This window comes from Mustela nigripes, chromosome 14 (assembly GCF_022355385.1).
Source record: "Mustela nigripes isolate SB6536 chromosome 14, MUSNIG.SB6536, whole genome shotgun sequence".
Classification (NCBI taxonomy): Eukaryota; Metazoa; Chordata; class Mammalia; order Carnivora; family Mustelidae; genus Mustela; species Mustela nigripes.
Window position 1 is genome coordinate 14,558,285 of NC_081570.1, and position 22,423 is coordinate 14,580,707.

At 51.5% G+C, this 22,423-nt stretch overlaps 2 protein-coding genes across 8 annotated transcripts in view; both read right to left on the bottom strand.

The window, feature by feature from the left end:
* Positions 1–648: 648 nt before the first annotated feature.
* DDOST (dolichyl-diphosphooligosaccharide--protein glycosyltransferase non-catalytic subunit) lies at positions 649–8,669 on the bottom strand. The gene is made up of 11 exons (XM_059376480.1): positions 8,468–8,669; positions 8,138–8,248; positions 4,720–4,806; positions 3,644–3,747; positions 3,436–3,530; positions 3,053–3,146; positions 2,519–2,667; positions 1,987–2,134; positions 1,347–1,467; positions 1,130–1,236; positions 649–1,039 (listed from the first exon to the last, which is right to left on the bottom strand). The coding sequence occupies exons 1-11, from the start codon at positions 8,619–8,621 to the stop codon at positions 890–892; spliced, it is 1,320 nt and encodes a 439-aa protein (XP_059232463.1). The 5' UTR covers positions 8,622–8,669; the 3' UTR covers positions 649–889.
* Positions 8,670–10,480: 1,811 nt separating this feature from the next.
* KIF17 (kinesin family member 17) overlaps positions 10,481–22,423 on the bottom strand; it is a 40,891-nt gene continuing 28,948 nt past the window's right edge. For 4 of the 7 annotated variants that reach the window (XM_059376487.1, XM_059376482.1, XM_059376489.1 and 1 more), the window contains 4 exons: positions 14,781–15,039; positions 13,755–13,825; positions 12,484–12,604; positions 10,481–11,171 (listed from right to left, as the gene is read on the bottom strand). In XM_059376487.1, the coding sequence (XP_059232470.1) occupies positions 10,993–11,171; positions 12,484–12,604; positions 13,755–13,825; positions 14,781–15,039 (630 nt within the window). In that variant the 3' untranslated portion in view covers positions 10,481–10,992. The remainder of the gene's footprint in view (positions 11,172–12,483; positions 12,605–13,754; positions 13,826–14,780; positions 15,040–22,423) is intronic. The other 3 variants (XM_059376485.1, XM_059376483.1, XM_059376484.1) reach the window with 3 other exon arrangements.

Here is a 22,423-nt window from a genome sequence, read left to right on the forward strand (position 1 = left end):
GGTTTGAAAGTGGCAGCCAGGACCTCGGTCTGCATGTCTTCCGAGCTAAGGCAGAATCTGCCAGGTCAGTATCCGCAGGCATCAGGATGAGAAGACGCTCTAGCATCTTCTATCAAGGCCTGGAAAGCTCGGGGCGTCTCTGAGAAAGCACTTCTGCTGAGCTCCTCCAGCTACTGACTGACGCAAGTCTAACAGAGCTAGAAGTGATGATGAAGTGGAAATTGATAGTGTGTTGTTTTACTTGCTGATCTGCCTTTTGACTAGTGTTTCTTACAGGAATTGTGAAGAATTAAATGCACATTTACAACCGAAGAACACATATTTGCTTTGAATTGAATATGTGGCTTTAAGAGTGATTCTTACACCCTAATAAAAGACAAGAAAATTCTGTGAGATCAACAATGAGGAAGGGATTCCACATACAATTTTACACGTGCTTTTTAGAGATCCAACTACCGCCTAAAGCAAGGTGAACATACACGTCAGCTCAATAATCCTATTAGAAAGTCAAACACCTTGGTGTATTTAATTAACCATGTCCTCTCCCTCGAAGTTCTAGGATTTCATGCTTAAGGGAAATGCAGTCCTTGGTCAGCGACACAACTGAACCGCATCCCCACCACAGCAAAGCACATGGGCCAGACAGAGTTGGAGGGCAATGTTTATCTTAGAAATGAGAGTGACCACATATGAAAAATACCACTTAGCACACATAAAAATCAGTCCCCACCCCCCACCCCTTGGTACTCGATGCTGCATTTCTCCCCTGAGGTAAGGCTGAGCCACTGTCACACAGCTTTTAAAAAAAAAAAAAAAAACACCAACCAGGAAGACCCAATCCTACATAACTGCCATCCGTGCGTCTCAAGGAGTCCCAGGGCTCCGCCCCTCAGTCAGACTTCTCCTTCTCCTTCATGTGCAAGAAGACCGTGCTGAAGATGAACAGGCCCAGCATCATGGAGAAGGCGCTGGCGTAGTAGGGATAGGCCGAGGGGATGAAGCGCTCGTACTGCGTGTGCTGGAGTGGCCTCACGGACACCTACGACAGGGCAGAGGTGACAGGTCCGGGCCGCCCAGCAGCACAGGCGGGGCCGCTGGAGCCAAAAAGGGGACCGTGACTGACACTCACCTGAGTGGAAGAGTGCAAGTGCGTGTAGCCCAGCCGGTTGTAATCCACTTTAAACTGGAACACTCCATACACGTCCGGCAACTTGAACTGGACGCTGTATTTGCCACCTGGGGAAGATCCGAGACCGTAACTAACCAGGAGCGGCTTCCTGCCTCACGAGAGCAAGCCACCGTGGTGCTGAGGGCCCGCAGCTTTCCCACGCACCGCTCCTACTTACCTTTCTTCTTCAAGAACGTCCTCACGAAAGGATCGATGCGGACAAACTCCAGCTGAATGTCATCCCCATCAAAGGGGACCCATCTGCCATCTGAGAGCTGCTCGATCACGATGCTGTACTCCTGAGACCGCAGGCTGGTCAGCGGGGGGCCGCCACCCTCAGAGCTGCTCTGAACCGCTCGTCTGCCTGACCGGACTCCGGGGGAGCCCCACCCCCCACCCAGGACAGAACTCCGAGCCACAGCTTGGCACAGGCCCATCCAAGTCTGCACCCAGACCCAGCTCGGCTCACAAGTGGGCCGGGCACTCTCGGGTCTTCCTGCTGCCACCTTCCCTACCCCTCTACATCTTCCAGACCCGACTCTACCAAGTCCCGCTCCCAGCAGCGAGCACCCGGGGAAGCCGTCCCGCTCCTGCCCCTCCACGGCGATCCCACGCCCCTTCGAACCCACGCCCCTTCAGACATCAGCTTATGTGCCAGGCGCTCTGCACCTACACGGACATTCTTAGGAATAGAGATGAATGTCTTCTTCCTTATTTAGGCCACTAAGGCCATCAGAGAAATGTTCAATAAAGACTTTCACGCCAAAGCAACTTGGGCAAAACTGCAAGGGGACCCTCCTGCTCCAAGGCGCGCTTACCACGAGGTCGGTGACGGTGTATGCATTGGGTGGGGCTGTCTCCCCCACCCGATGGTGGGACACAGGCCCCACGCGGAGGACCCCTTCCTCCTTGAACACCCAGCGGGACAGGGCCACAGCTAACTCATAGTTGCCTGTCTGGGAGTACCTGCAGAAGGGGAAATCGAGGCTAGAGCACCAGGACCGGCTTCTTCCCAGTGGTGCCTGATGGGTGAGACAGATCCCTGTTAATGAAGATAAACGCTGGGGGCCGTGCATATCTAGGTATCCTGCCTGGAGGGCATGTGGCAAGGCTGTCAGGTGGTGGTGCTCTGGGGTCACCTGCACGATCAATACACATCGAAACATCGCCAGATAAGCCATTACTACTTGAAAAGTTTGTGGAGTGCCAACACCAGTAACAGCAACAAAGTCGAGTCTTCAAATTATTTTAAAGTATCTGAAGATAGCTAGCCTCTGACACCCCTGTCACTAGAAGGCTCCTTCTTCCCCAGCATCCCAGACCACACCTGCCGGAGCCCCCAGCACCGACCTCTGGGAGCCGGACGCGGCCTTCTGCACTGCTGAGTTGAAGAAGGCATCACTGAAGAAGTCTAGGGAGCCGCTGAAGATCACCCGGGCGTTGTTCCTGGCCTGGAGCCCGGCAATGAGCAGGGTGTTCTTCCCCACTGCATGGGGGTACTGGGAACAACAGGGGGGTGTCATCCAGGAGAGCTCGGGCAAAGGACAAGTGACTAGACCACAAGCACCTGGGTCCTACCTGATGGTGGCACCTGAGGCCCCACTGCCTCTACCCTCTCTACCCGCCCCCCCCCACATCCACCAACCTCTCATTGCCCAGTCCCCACAGTGAGCTCTCTCCTGCTTTTGGTTTTTTAAGAGCCAGAGAAGGGGCCACAGGGACAGGTTCCACATGCAGCATGGAGCCCAGCAAGGGCTCAATCTCACAATCCTAGGATCAAGACCTGAGCTGCACAAGAGCTGGCGCCCCGCTTCTCATTTTCAAATAAAGTGCTCTACCGCCAGGTCCAGGATTTAGAGGCCTCAAGGCAGCAAGGCCCCTCACCTGGGTGATAGGTTTATCCGGGAAGAAGGAGTAAGAGGTGGAGGAGCCCGTCAGGATGTCCAATACCAGGGGATTGTCGGGGTCGGCCACCATCCTGGGGAAGGAAAAGAGAACACTCGACACTGAGCCCAAGGACCTGGAGTCCCTAAGGGCTGTTTCTTCATAGGGATGAGTCCTGCTTTCTCAACAGCTAAACCCCTGCTACAACAGCAGCCCTCCTTCCACCACAACAATGACGTCTGACTCCATTTCCGAAATTAATTTTGCGCACGTCCTCCAGGGAAAGGAACGCCCCCAAATCATCAAGTTTGGGTTAGTTTCCCAACAAAAGAAAGTGGTCCTGTCCTTTCCAGGGTTCTAGCACCCTATGCCTTCTCACTCACCCGACCCCTCGAAAGAGGATGGGGTTCAGAGATGATCTCCCGACAATGGTTGGGGCCTTCAACAGGTTCTCAGGGTCAGCCACGATGAGCGTATGCTGCAGCGGCAGAGGGAAAGACGAGGGTCAGGAAGAGGGGCCCCCACACCAACGACTCCCTCCCGACCTCCTCTCGGTTTCCCAGCTGAACTCTGCTCTAAGGGCCTGATTACCTGGCCAAGGTCTGAGATGTCGTAGTTGTGATGGTCAATGACAGCCGTTTTCTCCTCGTCAAACTCAATCCCACACTCACTGCCCAGCTCTCGAAGAGGATCACCTGCACAGACCCAAGAAATGCCTGGCTCAGCCCTTAGAGGTATACCCTGGGCCAAGCCCTGGCATCCTGGTGACTCGCTTATCCCAGTCATCCCAGAGCCCTGCAGCTTCCCTTGGCTGAGGTCAGCCCCAGCTGGACCGCAGGACACAGCATGGCACTCTGACTGCGGGGGTCAGAACCTGAATGGGTAACACAACCAACCACCTGGCTGCCTCCACCCCCAACACACAGAAACCCCTGCTGGGGCAAAGCAGGTACCTCAGACAGTCGTGATCTGGACGAGGCTGGCCTCACAGGACTTCTCTCCTCCTTGTCACCCCCAACGAGAAGCCCACCCAGTATGGTTGTAAACATCTGGCAATGCTGGGGCCCCTGGGTGGCTCAGTCGGTTAAGCATCTGCCTTTGACTCAGGTCATGGTCTCTAGCCCCAAGTCAGGCTTCCTGCTCAGCCAGGGAGTCTGCTTCTCCCTCTCTGTCCCCCTACTCCTGTGCTCTTTCTCTCGAATAAAATCTTTTAAAAAATAAATTAATTAAATAAACATAAACATCTGTCAATGCTGAGAAAAATGAAACAAGGCTGGCCAGGTGCCTGCTGAAGCCGAGTAATAACGCATGCAGGCTTCAGGATGCTGCTCTCTCCCTAATGCCAGGTATCTTTGAAATTTTCCAAAACAAAAAAATAATCTACCAAAATGCTCTGAGGTCTGCCCAAGGAGCCCCGACTTGTCATCTTTTTGTAAGGGGAGTCCCACCAACATGAACAAAAACAAAACAAAGGGAAAAAACAGGGCCCCCAGCCCTTAAGAGGCCCAACATCTCTGGTCACAGGAGGGACTGAATGGCTCTGGAGTTCCCATACTCACTGCTCAGCCCGCCTAGCGAGCACCAATCTGTCAGCTTCCATTTGTAAAACTTGCCAAGCTTCCCAGAGAAATGAGGGAAAGCACTAGACCTTCCCAACTCAGACTTACCAATGTCTGAGCTAGCAGCCACCAGGACACTGCCTCCACCATCGATAAAGGTACTGATAGTCTCCACATTGATGTTGCCTCCGAAATCTGAAAGAAGCACCAGACTGACTGAGCCAGAATACTCCTCCGACACGTGGGCGGGGAGGCTGGACCACCGACCAGCCACGATCCATCCCAGCCTCTGCGGCCCACAACGAGACAGTCATTTACCATATATGCCTGTTTCTCCAAACTGAAGATCTTAAAGGAATGACTTGAATTCATAAGCTTTTAACTTTGAGAAGTATAAATGACAGAGACAAACACCTACCAATTATAGCTATCAAGTTAGTTATGCACATTTCAAGTCACATATAAAATATATGTTCAGAAAAGATGCATTTTCCCACTCACATGTCATGATACAACTTCATTCAAACTCACTACCTGCACCTTTCACATCAGTATCTCTGTCATCACTGGAGTGACTTCCGGCTGACAGTCCTCTAGAACCCATCAATTTCACTTCCATCTAAATTGTCTTAGAATGAGCACTTCTAAATGAGGATGTACAGTCACTTAACACTAGTACTCATTTACCAACATGCGTAACTTTTCCCCCTATTAATCCTATGATTTAGATCCACAAGAGCCATAACAGAACCACTCTGTAGACTGCTTTTATTAAAGTGATCCCCAAAAAGGCACATTAACTTCCAACCTTTGTACTTACGAGATGGTATCTTTCTTTGGTCAGTCAATCCTGGTCAGGGGACTGCCAAGAGCACCCAGAACCAGATCAAGAGTCTTCCCCAAAGTACAACCTGATGTTCAACATAAAGTAATGGAGGGAGTGCTTAGGAATTCACTTAGTCATTACAAGAACGTTATTTCTTTTCTGCAGAAAGAAAACGACAGTGGGAGGGAGTGGGAGCTACATATACAGGATGTCCGGGAAGACCCAGGGCAAGTAGCATCTGAGGTCTGAGAGTGGCCCAGGCAGCATGGGGGGCATCGAGAATGACAGGTGTGGGGTCCCCGAGGCAGGTGAGCCTGTCCCAGCAAGGAGCCCAATGTGGCTCAGCTGGAGTGTGAAGGGGCGAGCAGAAGCAGGTGAGGCCATGCTGAAGCGGGGAGGGCAGCTCACGAGGCTCTACAGGCCCCTGTGAGGTTGGCCATGAGGAGGAGCCATTGGAGGTTTTCAAACAGGACACCAACATGACCTGCTTTTTATTTCTAAAGGACGATTCTGGAAGCTCGGTGGAGAATCGGGTACGGGGACTAGAATGGAAGCAAAGCAGTGGGTTAGGAGGCCACTGTGATAATCCAGGCAGTGAAGAGAGAAGGGTAGGGAGGGAAGGAAGAGAGGAGGAGGAGGAAGACAGGAGGGAAGCAGGAGGGGGGCCTCACTCCTATTCTGAAGGTAAAGTCAGCAGGGCCTGTTATGGACCAGATACAGGGTATGAGAGAGAGGGGGGCGCTAAGGGCAACCCCAAGATTTCCAGCTCAAGCAAGTGCCGTGCACTGAGACTGGAGAGAGAAGTCTGTCCGTCACATGTCCATTCTGAGTCCGTAATAGGACTATGTACAGATACAACTATGAGAATGGCCTTCTGAGGGGACATTTTCAGGAAAAAAAACAAAAAAGCAGTTTACCTTACCTTCAGGCACTGACAGAACATTCTGTACCTGCAACTTCACCTCTTCTACTACATTCAGAAAGCCCTCTATCCCCACTCCTACAGACAGGCCAGACAGGTCAGACAATTCAAAAGCAGCTCCAAGCACAGTGGACAGTGTGGTTCCCGGCCAGGGGCAATTCTGCCCTACGAGCAATGTCCAGAGGTGGCTACTGCCATCTAGTGCGACACAGGTTCAGAATGCTGCTACACATCTTACAGTGCTCAAGACCGCCCCCTACAACAGCGTTATCCAGTACCAAATGTCCAGAAGCGCCACTGTTGAGAAATCTTTGTACAGTGGCAAGAATCCAGGCTGTGAGATAGAGCTACCTGGGCTTGAATCTAGGACACCTCTCCACCTTTCTGTACAAAGGTGTACAAAGGATGTGCTAAAGGACCATTCTTCTATGCCAGCAGTGCATGTGACTTGGGAGCTTCCTAATCCCAGAGTCAGGGAGGAACCCAGGGGCATGGAGAAGGAAGCCAGGCCAGGGTTCTCACACCTGAGGAGGCTAACTAGTCACAGCACCACAGAGCCAAGGCCAAGTTCTTACCCTAAACTGCCCCCAGCACATACAAGTCTTCTCCCCAGGAGTACCCATGCAGCTTTCCTGTAGCATGCGGGACTTACTGTGCTAGGCGCAGAAAAAGTACATGTGGGGCAGAGCTTTAAACACTGAATCTCAGAGAGACCTTCTTCCTTTTCCAGTGATTTTTCAAGCTTGCCCCATCAAAGAGAATGTCTTAGTTTGATATTGATCTTAACATTTCTCTAATGTTTGCTAGCCTCCTTTACGTGGAAGCCTGACTCCGTGCCTTCAGCAGGCAACAGAAGCTGGCTAGAACTTAACAGTGTTTACACTATTTATAGTTACGTTTTAGTGAAAAGAAGTGATGATACCAGCTTTCCATTTTTAGTGGAGATACTGGGTTCATCACTGGTTTCCTTTTAAAATGCTGTTAGAGTTTTGTTCTTTCTTTTTTTCCTTTTTTTAAAGGGGTCAATTTAAAGGAACATTAAGTATTAATGGGTGATGTGGAATACAGTAAAAATCAGGAAGGAGGTACAGAAATGACTAAGATTTGAGAAACACTGTTTAGCTTCTCTGACATTCCCAAAGCAAGAGCCTAGCTCGGCCTTCCCCCAGCCCTTCTCACCTACAGCTCGCTCCCTTCTCGGTGACATTCCCATCCACCTGGGCACAACTTGTAAGCTGTCACAGGAATGCTGACGTATCAATTGGATAAGCCAGCGAAGACATTCATTCTGTTCAACAACCAGCTCTCTGCTAGACCCATCCAGTCTCCAGTAGGGGGCTGGGCTAAATTATGGCTAATGTTCTAGCCATCAGAAACCGAATCCATCTCAATTCTTACCATCAATTATCAAAATGCCTCTGCAGACAAACTATTTAATAACATGCCATTTTCTCTCCCCACAGAAGCCAACCCAAGCAGGGGCACTCTCTGTTCTTTCCCACCAGACTCTTTATAGAGAAAACCCCCCTTCTCAGGGTAGCAGGGCCTGCACTTCCACCGTCTGTGCAACACCTGAGCCCACAACCTTCAGGTGTGTCTTTTAGAAAAGAGACATTCCTTCCCAGGCCCAGGTCAGAAGTGAACATTTCCTCTTCCCCGGTAGCAGCAGTGTCCAGGGCTGGTGACCCGTGCCATGACCCAGAAAATGCACAAGATCCAGAAGAAAAATCAATCGTGGGCCTTGAATCCCAGTTCTGGGAGCGACGTGCAGCACTTACCTTCTACCGAGGGGGAGAAGATGATGAGATTGTCGTAGAGGAACTCCCCGTACTTAATGAGGGACAGGCTCGGGTCATCTGCGGTTTTGAATGTGAGTTCAAAGGCCCTGTCTGGACGAGAGGAACAGGGAGCTGCGGCAGACGGGACGCCAGGGGAAAGCACCGCTGCAGAGACCTCGACCGCCCCCCGCGAGCGAGAGGCTAGAGTAGTGGACAGCCTCTTCGTGGAAAATCGGAAGGAGGGAGGGAGGGAGGGTAGTCGCTGCCCTGGGGCTCGGGAGCTTTTCCAACCCGACTTTCCCCCACTGCCCCCTCGGGCCCCGGTCTCACCCTTCAGGCTTCGGAAGAAAAGCGAGTGCGTCTCCCGCAGGTTGAGGTTGTCTAGCAGCACTAAGGTGCGAGGACCGCTGGCGCAGGCCGGGCCAAGCAAGGGCAGCAGCAGCCACAGGAGAGACCAAGCGCGGGCCGCGGCGCCGGGCTCCATCTTCTTCCTTCTGCCAAGAACCCAAGCACCTGGGCACCGGAAGTACCCCGTCTAGGCTGCCCAATCGCAGCTCGCGGTCTTGGAGTAACACCCGGAAGTGATCTGGGTACGCCGCGGCCAGGCAGCCGGGGCCGCCGCCGGGGCGGAGATGATGGGAGAGCATCACCGGAAGTGCCCCGGTTGGGGGCGGAGTCTCTGAACCCTATTGGCGGAAGGGGCGAGAGGTCCCGCCTCCTCAAAGGATAAGGTTCAATCCTAGAAAGACAGCTCCGCAGCCGCAGACAGTCAACAAGGCCGAGCGCCCGTAGGCTCCGCCCAGTCCGAACTCCCGCCGGGACCCCAGATCTTGCCTCTTCATCAGACCTGCCCGTCCCTCTTGGGACCTGGGGCGGTGGTGGCCGCCAGGGAGCACCTCCTCGGTTAGGGTTAGGCTGGAAATAGAAACGACGGCGAGGCCCAGCTCTCCCACTCACCTGCGGCCTTTGATAAAAGCCTGGGCTCGTGGGAGCTGGAGGACAGGTTTGAAGCACCCGGTGCAAAGTGAGGCTGAGCATCGGCCCCACCACGGGTCTGAGGAAAAGCTGCCGCAATCAGTTCCAAGATTTCGGTGACTCTCTGGTCCCAGCCACAATCCTGGGGCAAATGGGTGAAAGTAATCGCGGAGAGAAAAGGTAGCTGTTCTGACCTTTCACACTTGTCCTCCAAGCGCAAAAGTCAAAATCTCCCCCCATCCGTCTCCTTAACTGATTCTACCTCCTCTCCGTCTCCACTGGCTCCGCTGTGAGTTCAGCCTCACCCCTGCGGGGGGCCCCAGTCCAGCAGTCCCGCCCTTCTGCGTATGATCCCACATCGGTCCCCCTGGAACTCAGACCCAGTGATGCCATTCGGTGGCTTAGGAGTCTGCCACAGCTCAGGGACACCCAAGACTCCTCAGGTCTCTCTTGAAGCTGATCTTGGCAGCCACATCCTCCTCTTAGCCCTGCTCAGGGCTTCCCTGCTGCAGGGCTCCAACAGACACACTCTCCACCTCCTGCCTTTGCTCATGCCCCCCACCCCCATTCCCATCTTAAGCCCCTCAGGATCTTCTCCACCCTTTATGATAGCCCTACCCTTCACAAGGGCACTCTGTTCCCCATAAATACCCGATCTTTCTTCTTCTCAACACAGGTAACTGCCTGCCTGCAGTTAGACTGATCCCCAGGGCGTGAGCTTGGCCCAGGCATGTGGCTTTTGGGATCCACCACAGTAATTAATGCAAAATGCAGAGGAGAACAAACGAGGAGGACTAATACGGGGCACCTGCTACGTGCTGGGAACATCACTTAACTCTCACTGAACCTTCACAGTACCCCTAGGAGGCAGCTGCTCCCCTCTCACAGATGGAGCCCAGGGCGAAATGAGTCTCCTCTTCAACCAAAGGCCAGGCCTTTTCCCTCAGATGGTGGGGCCCTCCTGCAGGGCAGGCCTGGGATACGAAGGGCAAGGGGAGGGCTGTGCCCTCAGTAGCCGGGATGACCTGGCCTCATTCCTGGCCACTTCAGGGCACCCAGTTCCAGCACAGCCCCTGAGGACACACCCCTGGCCTTTTTCTGGGTTTCAGCAAGACACAATCTTTATTGTCCAAAACAAGGGATCTGCTTTCCTTACTCAGATCTTTGGAGAACTGAATGAGGTGCTCGCCCCAGAAAAATGCACTTGTACTCATGAGTGTGGGGAGTTGCGGAAACCCCACAGCCCGTTTTTAAAGGCATCAGGTAGTTAAGAAATACCGCTCCAAAAAGCGCTTCCCCGTGAAGGCCAGGCAGCCGTGGCAGGAGGGGCCCCAGTGACACTGTCAGAGGACTAGGGAAGGGAGCTCATCGGGAAAAGGCAGTTTATTGGGGCAGCCTCATGTGGAGAAGCCTCCTCTAGGCCACAGAGCAGCTGAGTGTGAGCTCCAGGACTCCTGTGCCCACGCCATCCAGCTTCCTGGCCTGGTAGACAGAGGCATGATGGTCTATCACTGAGATGCTGTCCTTGATCAACACGGAAGTTGCTGCCCACTCTGTCGGGGCTGCTGGTGAATGCCGTGAGGTTTCTGAGCCCATGGAGGCACAGAGTAACGGAACGGGGGTGGGGGGCACGCGCGGTGGGCTGTGGCAGGTGAGCAGATAGAACACTGGTGTGGCATGGAGAGCCAGAGCGCACCTCCGCAAGGATGGGTAACAGGGAAGGGAAAGTCTCTTCCCAGGGCAAGGACCCCTCTCGAGCATCCGGACACCGTGGGGGCAGTGGGGAGGAGGCTTGGCTGGGGCTGCCCTGGCGGGGGTGGGGGCGGCGGCCTGGCAGCCTCACAGATGCCCCAAGGCAGGGCAGCAGCAGGAGTCCGTGTTCACAGAGGCTCACTGCCAAAGCTGCTTTTGCTTTTCTTACGCTTGGCCTTGGAAAAGGGAATATCAAGGGACTCGAGGCGGAAGGGCCGGGGCTGGGGCATTTCGGGGGCCTGGGTAGGTGACATGGCAGAGGTGTTGCTGAGTGGGGAGCCGAGGCCAGGAGGCGAGCTGTGATGCGCTGTGGAGAAGGGGACAGAGAAGCCAGTGAGCCAGGGGGCACGGGGATGGGGAGCCCACCTCACCCCGCCCAGTTGAAGGTCTCGTCCCACCAGAGGGTCTGGGCCAGGAGCTCGGAGTCCTAGAGACTCAGACTCAGGCAGCCCAGGATCTTGAGCCAGACAGGCCTGCATTCGGGGCCCAGCTGCGTGCACGTGTGACCTCGGGGTGCAGGGCCTCAGTTTCCTCATCTGCAACATGGGCACGGTGCCGGGTCCTCAACTGATGTTTGTTTGTGTCCTGTGCTGTTTTTCCCTCCTGATTCTCAGCTCTACTGAACTCTGCCTCCTCAACAGTCTCAACGTAGAACTGAGATTTGCTTTTTGTGGCTATTAGAAGCTCTGTGGCCTTTGATTTTGCTTTTAGGGATGGAAGAATGCAGGGCACCTGGGTGGCTCAGTTAAGCATCCAGCTCTTAACTTGGTTTTGGCTCAGGTCATGATCTCAGGGTTGTGAGATCGAGCCAGCGTCAGGCTCCTCAGTGGAGAGTATGCCTAAGACTCTCCCTCTCTCTCTCCCTCTGCCCCTCCCCTGTGCTCTCGTGCTCTCTCTCAAATAAATACATAAATAAAATCTTGAAAACAGAAATGGAAGAACAAAGTGACTTTCAATTCTTGCTTTTAAAAGTGTTTCACTTCTGGGCGCCTGGGTGGCTCAGTGGGTTAAGCCGCTGCCTTCAGCTCAGGTCATGATCTCAGAGTCCTGGGATCGAGTCCCGCATCGGGCTCTCTGCTCAGCAAGAGCCTGCTTCCCTCTCTCTCTCTCTGCCTGCCTCTCCATCTACTTGTGATTTCTCTCTGTCAAATAAATAAATAAAATCTTTAAAAAAAAAAAAAAGTGTTTCACTTCTGTGGCCCCGTCTGCCCCCTTTGGCTCCGTGGGGGAAAGCCACACTACTGACATTTGTGGAAGCCGGCGAGCACATGCCAGGACCCCAGCTGTGTGTCACAGGCCTCCTGTGCTCGGGGGAGGCAGAGGAACCAAACACGGCCGCTCTGTGCCAGGAGAGGAAGGGGGACAGGGAGAGGGAGTCTGGGCACGGGGCACACACACACCATGTGCCAGGCTCTAGGCTGGGCCGCTCCCCCCCAACACTGGGAGGCAGGCATGCCCCCTCTGTGCACAGCTGAGGAAACTGAGGCTCAGGGATGGGAAGGGGTTTTTACCCTGGACCTGACTCCAATCCACCCATCACGTCTGTCCCAGCTGGCAGAAGGCCGGGCAGGGCTCTCCCTGGGAGCGGCTGCAGGACAGGAGGTGGGCGGGGCTCTCACCGAGGCTCTTCATGGGATCCGTGCTGAGGATCTGGCTGGCTCGCTTGGACCGGAAGTAGTTACTGGCAATGTTCTCGCTGTCGCTCCGACTGAGCATCAGCCTGTAGCGGTCTTCTTCCTGCTGAGATTCCACGTTCTCGTGGGTCAGCGCCCTTTGTTTCTACAGTCCTCGCCTCTGCAAGCCTGCTGGGGTGGAGGCCGCCCGGAGCCTCCTGGCCCACTCTCCGGACCCCACTAGAGACCCCAGACTCCTGCAGTGGGATCCGGGCAGCTCGGGAGAGTCACAGCTCCTGCCAAGCCGATGCCACCCGCCTTCCTTGGGATAGGAAGTGTCTTGTTCTCCAGTACCACGAAGCCCAAACCCATCACGACATATTCACAGACTTGGAATGCCCCACGGGCACCGTCAAGGTCATTACAGCTGGAGCCCCCATCTCTCATCCCCAAAGACTATGATTTGTCACCACTATAACAGACTCTGCGTCAGCCTGACTCTCCCTTCAGGGCTACCCTTCTCCCCTCAACACGGTCCTGGTGAGGCGACCGTTCTCTGCCCAAACACCACCACGCCCTCTTGCCCACACCCGGCTGCACAACTGGGCATGTGACCAGCCCGAACCAGTCACAGAAATATACATCTTCCGGACATAAGTCCCTGGTCCAAGAGCAGGTCCCCTGACCCAGACACGGCTGATCAGAATCTTTCCACAAGGGCTGGTTTGAGATGTGGTAAGAGACTGGGTCTCTTCCTCTTGGATCCCCATCTTTCCTGCCGCGCAGAGAAAGCCTGCCTGGGTCGAAGCTGGCACTGCCAGGGAAGTGGAACCGAGAGGTAGAGAAGCGCACAGAAAGACGGCGTGCTCTACAGGAAGGTTTCCTGACCTCCGCTGTTATAATATGAAATACGGGAGATGGGAGAACCGAGTGACTCTGGAAGCCCAGTTACTGTTTTGTGGGCCCTTGAGGGCCCTTTGGTTGGAGGATCCCAGCGAGGGTCCAGGGAACCAGAATGTACAGCCTGGCCTCTGCGACTGAAGACGAATCTTCGGTCCTTGGTCAGCGGGATAGGGTACCTCGCACCGAATGATGGCCAGAGCAGGGGAGGGTCCAACAGAGGGACACAGAAAAGATCGCCTCCTGCGTGACCCTCAGGTGGGAGGAAGTTAGAAGCCCATGGCCCTATAGGGAGGCTGACCCGCAAGGACCCCCTCCCCATCGCCCCCACCCCACGCCAGCTCCCCACGCCTCACCCCCTCCCCCACAGGCCTTACCGTGCCCGGTTCACCATTGTCTGCTGTGGAGGCTTTGCGGACTGCCTTGTTCTGTGGCCCTGTTGGAACTGCTATGAGAAACACAAGCTGAAGTCACTGCTGCCTGGTCCCCAGTCCGCAGGCCAGAAGGCCAGGGTGGGCAGCACTCGCCCAAGCTCGCGAGGCCCGGAGCGGGGGGAGCACACTGCCCAGGCCACAAGATGACTTTGGGAAACATACCAGGAGGGCTCAGAAGCCAAAGCAGCCATTCTCCTGCTTGTCACAACCCAGCGGGCAGGAGAAACCCTGCTGACAGATGCCAGCGCTTGGGAAATGACTTAGAGACTGAACAAACGTTCTCTGATGGAGGAGGGGGTGCTCCCAGCTGCGAGGCCGGAGACAGACCTTCAAGACCACCTTCCCCAGCCCTTTCTTTGTGAGGATCCAGGACCAAGGCCCAGAGAGAAAGAGTGACCTTCATCATAAGGTCACACGAAATCAGGGCCAAAAGCAGAAGGTTAACCCGTTTCTATCCCTGGTCCTGGGCCTCGCGGCTCTGACTGGGACCCTGGTTCAGTCACTTCTCTATCTGAGGTTCCAGCTCCTTAGATGTCAAACAGAAGCGATCATCTTTGCCCTCCCCGGGAGTGCTGGGGGAGCTAAAGAGTGAAGATTGCAACAGTGACCAAAGGTAGCACGTACTTGCCTCAGGATGGCCATGGCGCTAAGGGCGTCACACACATGAACACAGGCCAAGCCACCCAGCGATCTTTACAGAAGGTGCGGTTACGAATCCCCATTTCACAGATGAGGACACTGAGTCCCAAAGAGGCCACTCAGGGAGCAGTGGAGCACGAATTCCAGCCCACATCTGTCTGACTCCAGAGCACACCACTTCTCCCCCGGGTCCCCACTGTCTTGGAGCCCCAGGGTCCCTGTGGCTGCTGCACCCACAGCCAGCAAGCCCAGGGCCCCGGCCCTGGCGGGTCAGCCCGCAGGAGGGCACACTGCGCGGAGGAGGGCCGAGGGGACAGCCAAGCACCTGACCTACTGGGAGGCTGGTTTTTATGATGATGGGCTCGGGGATCTTCCAGAAGCCGTTGTCCTCGTCCCAGCAGGCCTCACGCCTTATCTTCTCCAAGTTGCTGTAGTTACAGTCCCGGCGGATGAGGGGCTGCACCTGCTCCAGGAGCTGCTGGAGGAGCATGGAGTCGCGCTCCTGCCGGCGGATGGTGGCCAAGTAATCGATCTTCTCCAGCTGGAACTCCGACTGCAGGTCTTTGATCTCCACCTCTGCTGCCCGGAGCTGAAAGCAAGGGGGCGGGAGGGCGGGGTGGTGAGCGGTGAGCAGGGAAGACACGGAGCCATGTCGCCATCTGCCCACCTGCAGCACCCACGGCCTGCGCCTCTAGCCGCCCACTTGCCATCCGGGCGCTGACCCGCCCATCCACCCATGTCCGCCGTCCATCTGTCCACTGGCACTAAATGAGCACCTACGGTGTCCACAGCCCTGCAGGAAACAGGAAAAGGACTCACTCATCAGTAGCCCCTGCTGGCCCCCGGGATGATCCCGCACAAACACATTTTATCCAGGAGCCTCCGAGAAAGTGCCACACATAACACTGGGGTTACCATGTCCTAAAAGGTCAGAAAGTTGTACAAATCCTTTTCCTGGGGGGAGTGGAGGCATAAACTCTCAGCCTCAGCAGTGATGGCTCTCCCATGACCATGGCCAAGTTATGATGTGACAGACATCAGACTTAAGAGGCAGAGCCACCCCGATTTGACCATGGATTCCAGACTTTTGTGATCTCCTGCCCGGGGCTGCCTGAATGGAGATTCCCCCCAAGCACAGGTGACTCCCAGCTGCAGCCATAACCCTGCTGTCCCTGAGCCCCAAGACTCCTGGGTGCACAGTCTGTTTCCTCAAAGAGCAGGTGCAGTTTGGTTAGTAAAGAAGGATGTTTTCAGTTCATCACATGTAACCAGGCAAGAATGGACACCACCTGGTAGGACACAGGTGGGGAATTAATAATGCTCCATTCCTTAAGCTGGATGGTGGATACGTGGTATTAAGGGTAAAAACTTTATGTGCTTTTGTACATCTGGAAAGATCTGGAATCCTTCACAGTGACTTTTGTAACAGATTTATTGAGATAGAATTCTCACGTCCTACAACTCACCCATTTAACATGTACAGGTCAATGGTTTCTAGTATATTCCAAGTAGTGCAGCCATCAGCATGGTCAGGTTTAGAACACCTCATGATCCAGAAAAGAACCCCAACCCCACAGGTACTCATCCTCCACTCCTCCCCAACCCCCAGCCCTACACAACCACCAATCTACTTCCTGTCTGTCTAGATTTGCTTATTCCAGAAATTTCATATCAAAGTTATATACAATATATGATCTTCTGTGTGTGGCTTCTTGCACTTAACACTGTTTTCAAGGTTCATCCCTGTTGGAGCATGTGTCAGGACTTCCTTTTCTTTTTTTTTAAAGATTTACTTATTTATTTGAGAGAGACAGAGTGGGGGAGGGGCAGAGTGAGAAAGAAAGACTCTCAAGCAGATGCCCCGCTGAGCACAGAGCCCGAAGTGGGGCTCGATCTCACGACCCTGAGATCACAACCTGAGCTGAAACCAAGAGTCAGATGCTTCAATGACGGAGCCACCCAGGAGCCCCAGGATTTCATTCCTTTTTACTGCCCAATAATATTCCATCATGTGGCTATACCATATTGTATTTTCCCATTCATGATTGTTTCTACTTTGAGGTTAGAATGAATATTGCTGCTATGAACATTCGTGTACAAGTTTTTCTGTGGCCAAATTTTCATTTCTCTTGCTTGTAACTGCTGGGTCACAGGGTAACACTATGTTCAACCAACTGAGGAAATGCCGGACGATTTTCCAAAGCAGCTGCACCATTTTACATTCCCACCAGCAATGTATGAGGATGGTCATTTCTCCACCTCCTTGCTGACGTCTGTTACTACCTGTTCTATTACGGCTAACCCCCGTGGGTGTGAGAGGGTAGCTCTACACCATAGATGGTAGTTTTGTATTGGAGGTTTGCATTTCCCTGGTGGCTAATGACATTCAGCACTGAGTTTCTTGTGTTTATTGCCCATCTGTTTATCTTCTTTGGAGAAATGCCTGTTCAGATCCTTTGCCCATTTCTAACTTGGATTATTTATCTTTTTATTCTTGAGTTGTAAGCATTCTTTATATATTCTGGATATAAGAACCTTATTTGCAAATATTTTCTCTCATTCTATGGGCTGCATTTTCTCTTTCCTGATAGTATCCTTTGAAGCACAAAAGTTTTAATTTTGATTAAGTCCAATGTATCTATTTTTTTCCCTTTGTTGTTTGTGCTTTGGTATCATACCTAAGAAAGCAATGTCTAATTTATTTTTTTTAAGATTTTATTTATTTACTTGAGAGAGAGGGAGGGAGAGAGAGAGAAAGAGCAAGAGAGAGCGCAAGTGCACAGAGGGAGAGGGAGAAGCGGACTCCCCACTGAGCGGGAAGGCTGACTCAGGGCTCCATCCCAGGACCCTGGGATCATGACCTGAGGCAAAGGCAGCTGCTTAACTGACTGAGCCACCCAGGTGCCCCAGCAGTGTTGAATTTAAGGTAACAAAGATTTACACTTTTGAGTTTCATAGTTTTAGCTCTCCCATTTAGTTTCTTGATCCATTTTTTAATTAATCTGTGTATATGGTGTGAGGTTGGGGTCCAACTTCATTCTTTGCCATGCAAGAATCTAGTTGTCCCAGCACAAACTGTTGAAAAGACTGTAATTTCTTTACTGAATAATCTTGGCACCCTTGTCGAAAATCAACTGACTATAAATACGAAGGTTATTTACAGACTCTTAGTTCATTCCATTGATCTATATTCCTGTCTTCATACCAGTACCACACAGTCTGGATTACTGTAAATGTGTAGTATGTTTTGAAATAAAGAAGTGTGAGTCCTCCAACTTTGTTCTTTTCAAGATTGTTTTGACTATTCTGTCTCTTGAATTTCTATATGAACTTTAGGGTCAGCATGTCAATCATTGCAAAGAAGTCAGTTGGGACTTTGATAGTGATTGCCTTGAGTCTGTAGAACAGTTTGAAGAGTATTCCCATCTAATCATTATTAAGTCTTCCAATCCATGAACATGGGGTCTTTTCATTTATTTATTTTATTCTTAATTTCTTTCAACAAGGTTTTATAGTTTGGGGAATATAAGCTTTATACTTCTTTTGTTAAATTTATTCCTAAGTATTTTATTCTTTATTGATGTATTATAAATAAAAATTTTTTAAACATTTATTATTTTTTCTTAAGATTTTATTCATTTATTTGAGAGAGAGAGAGAGCATGCACAAGCAGGGGGAGCAGCAAGTAGAGGGACAGGGAGAAGCAGGCTCCCCACTGAGCAAGGAGCCCTATGTTGGGGTAGATTCCAGGACCCTGGGATCATAATCTGAGCTGAAGGCAGACACCCAATGACTGAGCCACCCAGCGCCCCATGGAATTATTATTTTTTTAATGTTTATGGATATTATGTATTTTTATTTAAGTAGTCTCCACATCCAATGTGGAGGTTTAAACTCATGACTCCGAGATCAAGAATCTCATACTCTATGGACTGAACCAGCCAGGTGCCCCATGGAATTGTTTTCTTAATTTTATTTGTAGATTATTCATTGTAAGTGTGTAGAAATACAATTGCTTTTTGCTTATTGATCTTGTATTCTTCAACCTTGCTGAACTTGTTAATTGATCCTAGTAGGTAGGGTTTTTTGTGGGGGTTTTTTGGGTTTTTTTTTTTTTAGGCAGATTCCTTAGGACTTTCTACATGTCATCTATAAATAGAAATAATTTTATCTATTCTTTTCCAATTTCAGTGCCTTTTATTTCACTTTCTTGCCTATTACCCCAGCTAGAACCTCCAGCCCAATGTTGAACAGAAGTGGTGAGAGCAGACATCCTTGTCTTCTTCCTAATCTTAGGGGTAAAGCCTTCAATCTCTCCTCATTAAGTATGATGTTACCTGTGGACATTTCATAGATGCCTTTTATCAGAATGAATTAGTTCCCTTCTATTCCTAGTTTCCTGAGTGTTTTTACCATAATAGGTGTTAAATTTTTTTCATATACTTTTTCTGTATCATTAAGATGACCACGTGGGTTTTGTCCTTTATTCTATTGATATAGTATATTACATTAATTGATTTGGGATACTAAACCAACCTTGCATTCCTAGACTAAATCACACTTTGGCATGATGTATAATTTGGTTTGCTAGTATCTTGTGGAGCATTTTCTGTCTATATTCATAAGAAATACTAGTCTATAGTTTTCTTGTTATGTCTTTCTATGGTTTTGGTATCAGGTGATATGGGCCCCATAGAATAAGTTAAGAAGTGTTTCCTTCTGTTTCACAATTATTTTTTTTAAATGTTTTTTAGGGGCACCTGGGTGGCTCAGTGGGTTAAGCCTCTGCCTTCAGCTCAGGTCATGATCTCCAGGTCCTGGGATCAAGCCCCATAGTATGGGGGGGGGGGGGTCCCTGCTCAGCAGGGAGCCTGCTTCTCCCTCTCCCTCTGCTTCTCCTCCCTGCTTATGTGCTCGCTCTCTCTCTCTCTCTCTCTCTCTCTCAACGTCCTGGGTACCTAGGGATGATGGAAGCTGACTAAATCTGAATCTCTCCACAGAGACCCTCTGAAACAACACAGAACAGGGAAAGAAAATGAAACCCCACTCCGCCCAGCCTACACCAGCAGGTCCAAAATGCCCAAAGTCCAGCAAAGAGCTGGTGGGCCTGCCCCACAGTGGGAGGAGTGGAAAACACCCAGCAAAGTACTGGAAGGCAGATAACATCACTCCCCCAATGAGAAAGCCCTACTTTGAGCAGGGAAATACTGAGGATAGATCAGATACTGCAAAACCCAGAATGCACTGGAATGCAGGTCGGTCTCTGCAAGTCTCTGAAGAAACCGAGGGGTTAGTCTCTGCAAGGCATTGCTTCTGGATGGTGTTTAGAAGTGGAAGACCCCTTGAGGTGCAAAATAAAAGTCTGCAGAAACAAGAGACCCCTCCCACTAAAAGAGAGATTGAGAGAGAAAGAGTGGACCCAAAAATGAGAGCGAGATTTGGAAGGCAAAGTCTCGACCCCTGTGATTTCCACCCCTTAGGACGTGCCTGTAACTATGTTCCTCTTCCACAGCAAAAAGGACTTTGCAAATGGAATTAAGGTTATTAATCTGTTGACTTTAAAACAGGGAGATTAGGGCAGTGGGTTAAGCCGCTGCCTTCGGCTCAGGTCACGATCTCAGGGTCCTGGGATCGAGTCCCGCATCAGGCTCTCTGCTCAGCAGGGAGCCTGCTTCCCCCTCTCTCTCTGCCTGCCTCTCCGACTACTTGTGATTTCTCTCTGTCAAATAAATAAATAAAATCTTTAAAAATAAATAAATAAAATAAATAAAACAGGGAGATTAGGGGCGCCTGGGTGGCTCAGTGGGTTAAGCTGCTGCCTTCGGCTCAGGTCATGATCTCAGGGTCCTGGGATCGAGTCCTGCATGGGCTCTCTGTTCAGCAGGGAGCCTGCTTCCCTCTCTCTCTCTCTTTCTCTGCCTGCCTCTCTGTGTACTTGTGATCTCTCTGTCAAATAAATAAATAAAATCTTAAAAAAAAAAAAAAAAAACAGGGAGATTATCCTGGATCACCTGGTGAGCCTAGTGTAAACACGTGGTGTGACCAAGGGGTGTAGAGAACCAGGCAAAGGAGAAGTGATGCTTTAGATGAAGGAGAGTCAGAGAGCTGAAGCCTAGGAGGGGCCGGCCCCAGCAGTCTCTGAGGGGGCCAGGAGGCAGGCGGCCTCTAGAAACAGAATGACCCCCAGTGGACAGCCAGCAAGGACATGGGATCCTCAGTCCTACAGCCGCATCGGCCTGAGTCCTGTCAACAACCTGACTGACCCTGGAAACGGATTCTTCCTTAGAGCCTCTGAGGAAAACCAGCCCTGCCCACACCTTGGTCCCAGCCATATGGAATTCGAAGCAGAGAAGTAAGTCATGCTAGAGCTGGACCGTGACCCAGAGAACTGTAAGAAAGTAAGTTTGTGTTTCTTTTAGGCAACTCTATCTGTGGTGACAGCTAACTCCCACAGCAATAGGGGACAGTCTATTTAATACTGCACTTCACTACAGGAACAGAAGAGTGTGCTGTCGACTGAGCAAACCCAGCCAGCTGCCCAAACCCTCACCTCTGCTTTCAGCTGGTCCTGAAACTGCAGAAAAACAAGACACTGCAAAATACACAGAAAAGAGCAGAAGTAGCTAATCAAAGCTGCTGTTTGAAGAAAGAGGAAATGAAAATCAAAGCATTTCAGAAGAAAATCCCCCCAAACCATGAGCACATAGAACCAAAATATAACCCAACATCCCAATGTGCATAAAATTTCCTTCAGTTCACACACATGAACATTTCAAATCAGCAATCCAGAAACCTTAAAGTGGAAACGGGCAGAAACAAAAAAGGTATAAAACGGGATGTTTAACCGAACTCCAGAAAGACTTTTTCAAAACTTAGGTGCATAGATGAGATTACAAGATAACCCAGGAAGAACAAACGTGGCTGAAAACATAAAAAGGGTATTAAGAAAAAGCATGAAAATAACCAAGAAAATGTAAACACTACAGACGTTCAAAGAGGGGGAAAGCATCAGCTTCTGCTTTTGGCGAGGTCTTTGGGTGAAAGTGTCTGCTGGGGAGGAGAGGTGCCCTGTGGTTGGTCCGTTGGCCAAGGGGGACAAGTCAGGGGCCAGAGCTCCTGGGGATGTGTCGAGGGAAGCATGCAGAAGCTCCTGCCCTGCTGTCCTCACTCCCCGTGCTCAGTCATATTTACCTTCCTTCTCCTCCTGGAGCCACTAAACTCATATTGGGCACTGATCCCTCCCCCAGCGTGGAAGGCTCTGCCTTGCGGTACAACCTGGCCCCACCTTTCCTAAGGTTCAGGTCCCCCCTCAGAAGCCACCAGCTCCAGAGAATGTCCCTGCCCCCCACCCAGGGTGGCCCCCGGGAACTTCTAGGGTTCTGCTAATGCTCAGTTCCCCAATGCAGATGCTGGTTCTATGGGTGCGTTCACTTTGCAGAAATGAGCTAAGCTGCATACTTGTGATTTGCATATGTGTACCTCAATCCAAGAAAAAATCAAAATAAAGCCACCTGATGTGGAAAACAAAGGCAGGAGAAAAATGACTAAATTTCCTTACTGCCTACAGCCCATGGACATGTCCTTGAAACAGGCAGAGGGACTATGCCTTGATGTTGACACTTTGTTTAAGGGCGAGAGGCGATCCTAGCCTGACCCCCACCCCCGACCCCTGCCAGGAAACCTACTTTAACATATAAAAATTCCTTTGGAAAGTTCCTTTATCTCTACCCGCCAAGATACATGCTGGCAACCGTCCCCCAAGCCTATGTCCCACCGATACACACCTGAAGGGTCCATGACTCGGGTGTTACTAGACGGTCATGAATGACCTTTCCCCAACAATAGCTAGCCCCCTCAAGGTCCTGGAACCTTCCTTCCAAAATTCCTCAGAGGCTCACGCTATCCCAGCGGGCCACTCCCCATGGCCCCGGTGCAGCTCTTTCTGCCCACAGGTCCTGTCCCCGTGCTCTGAT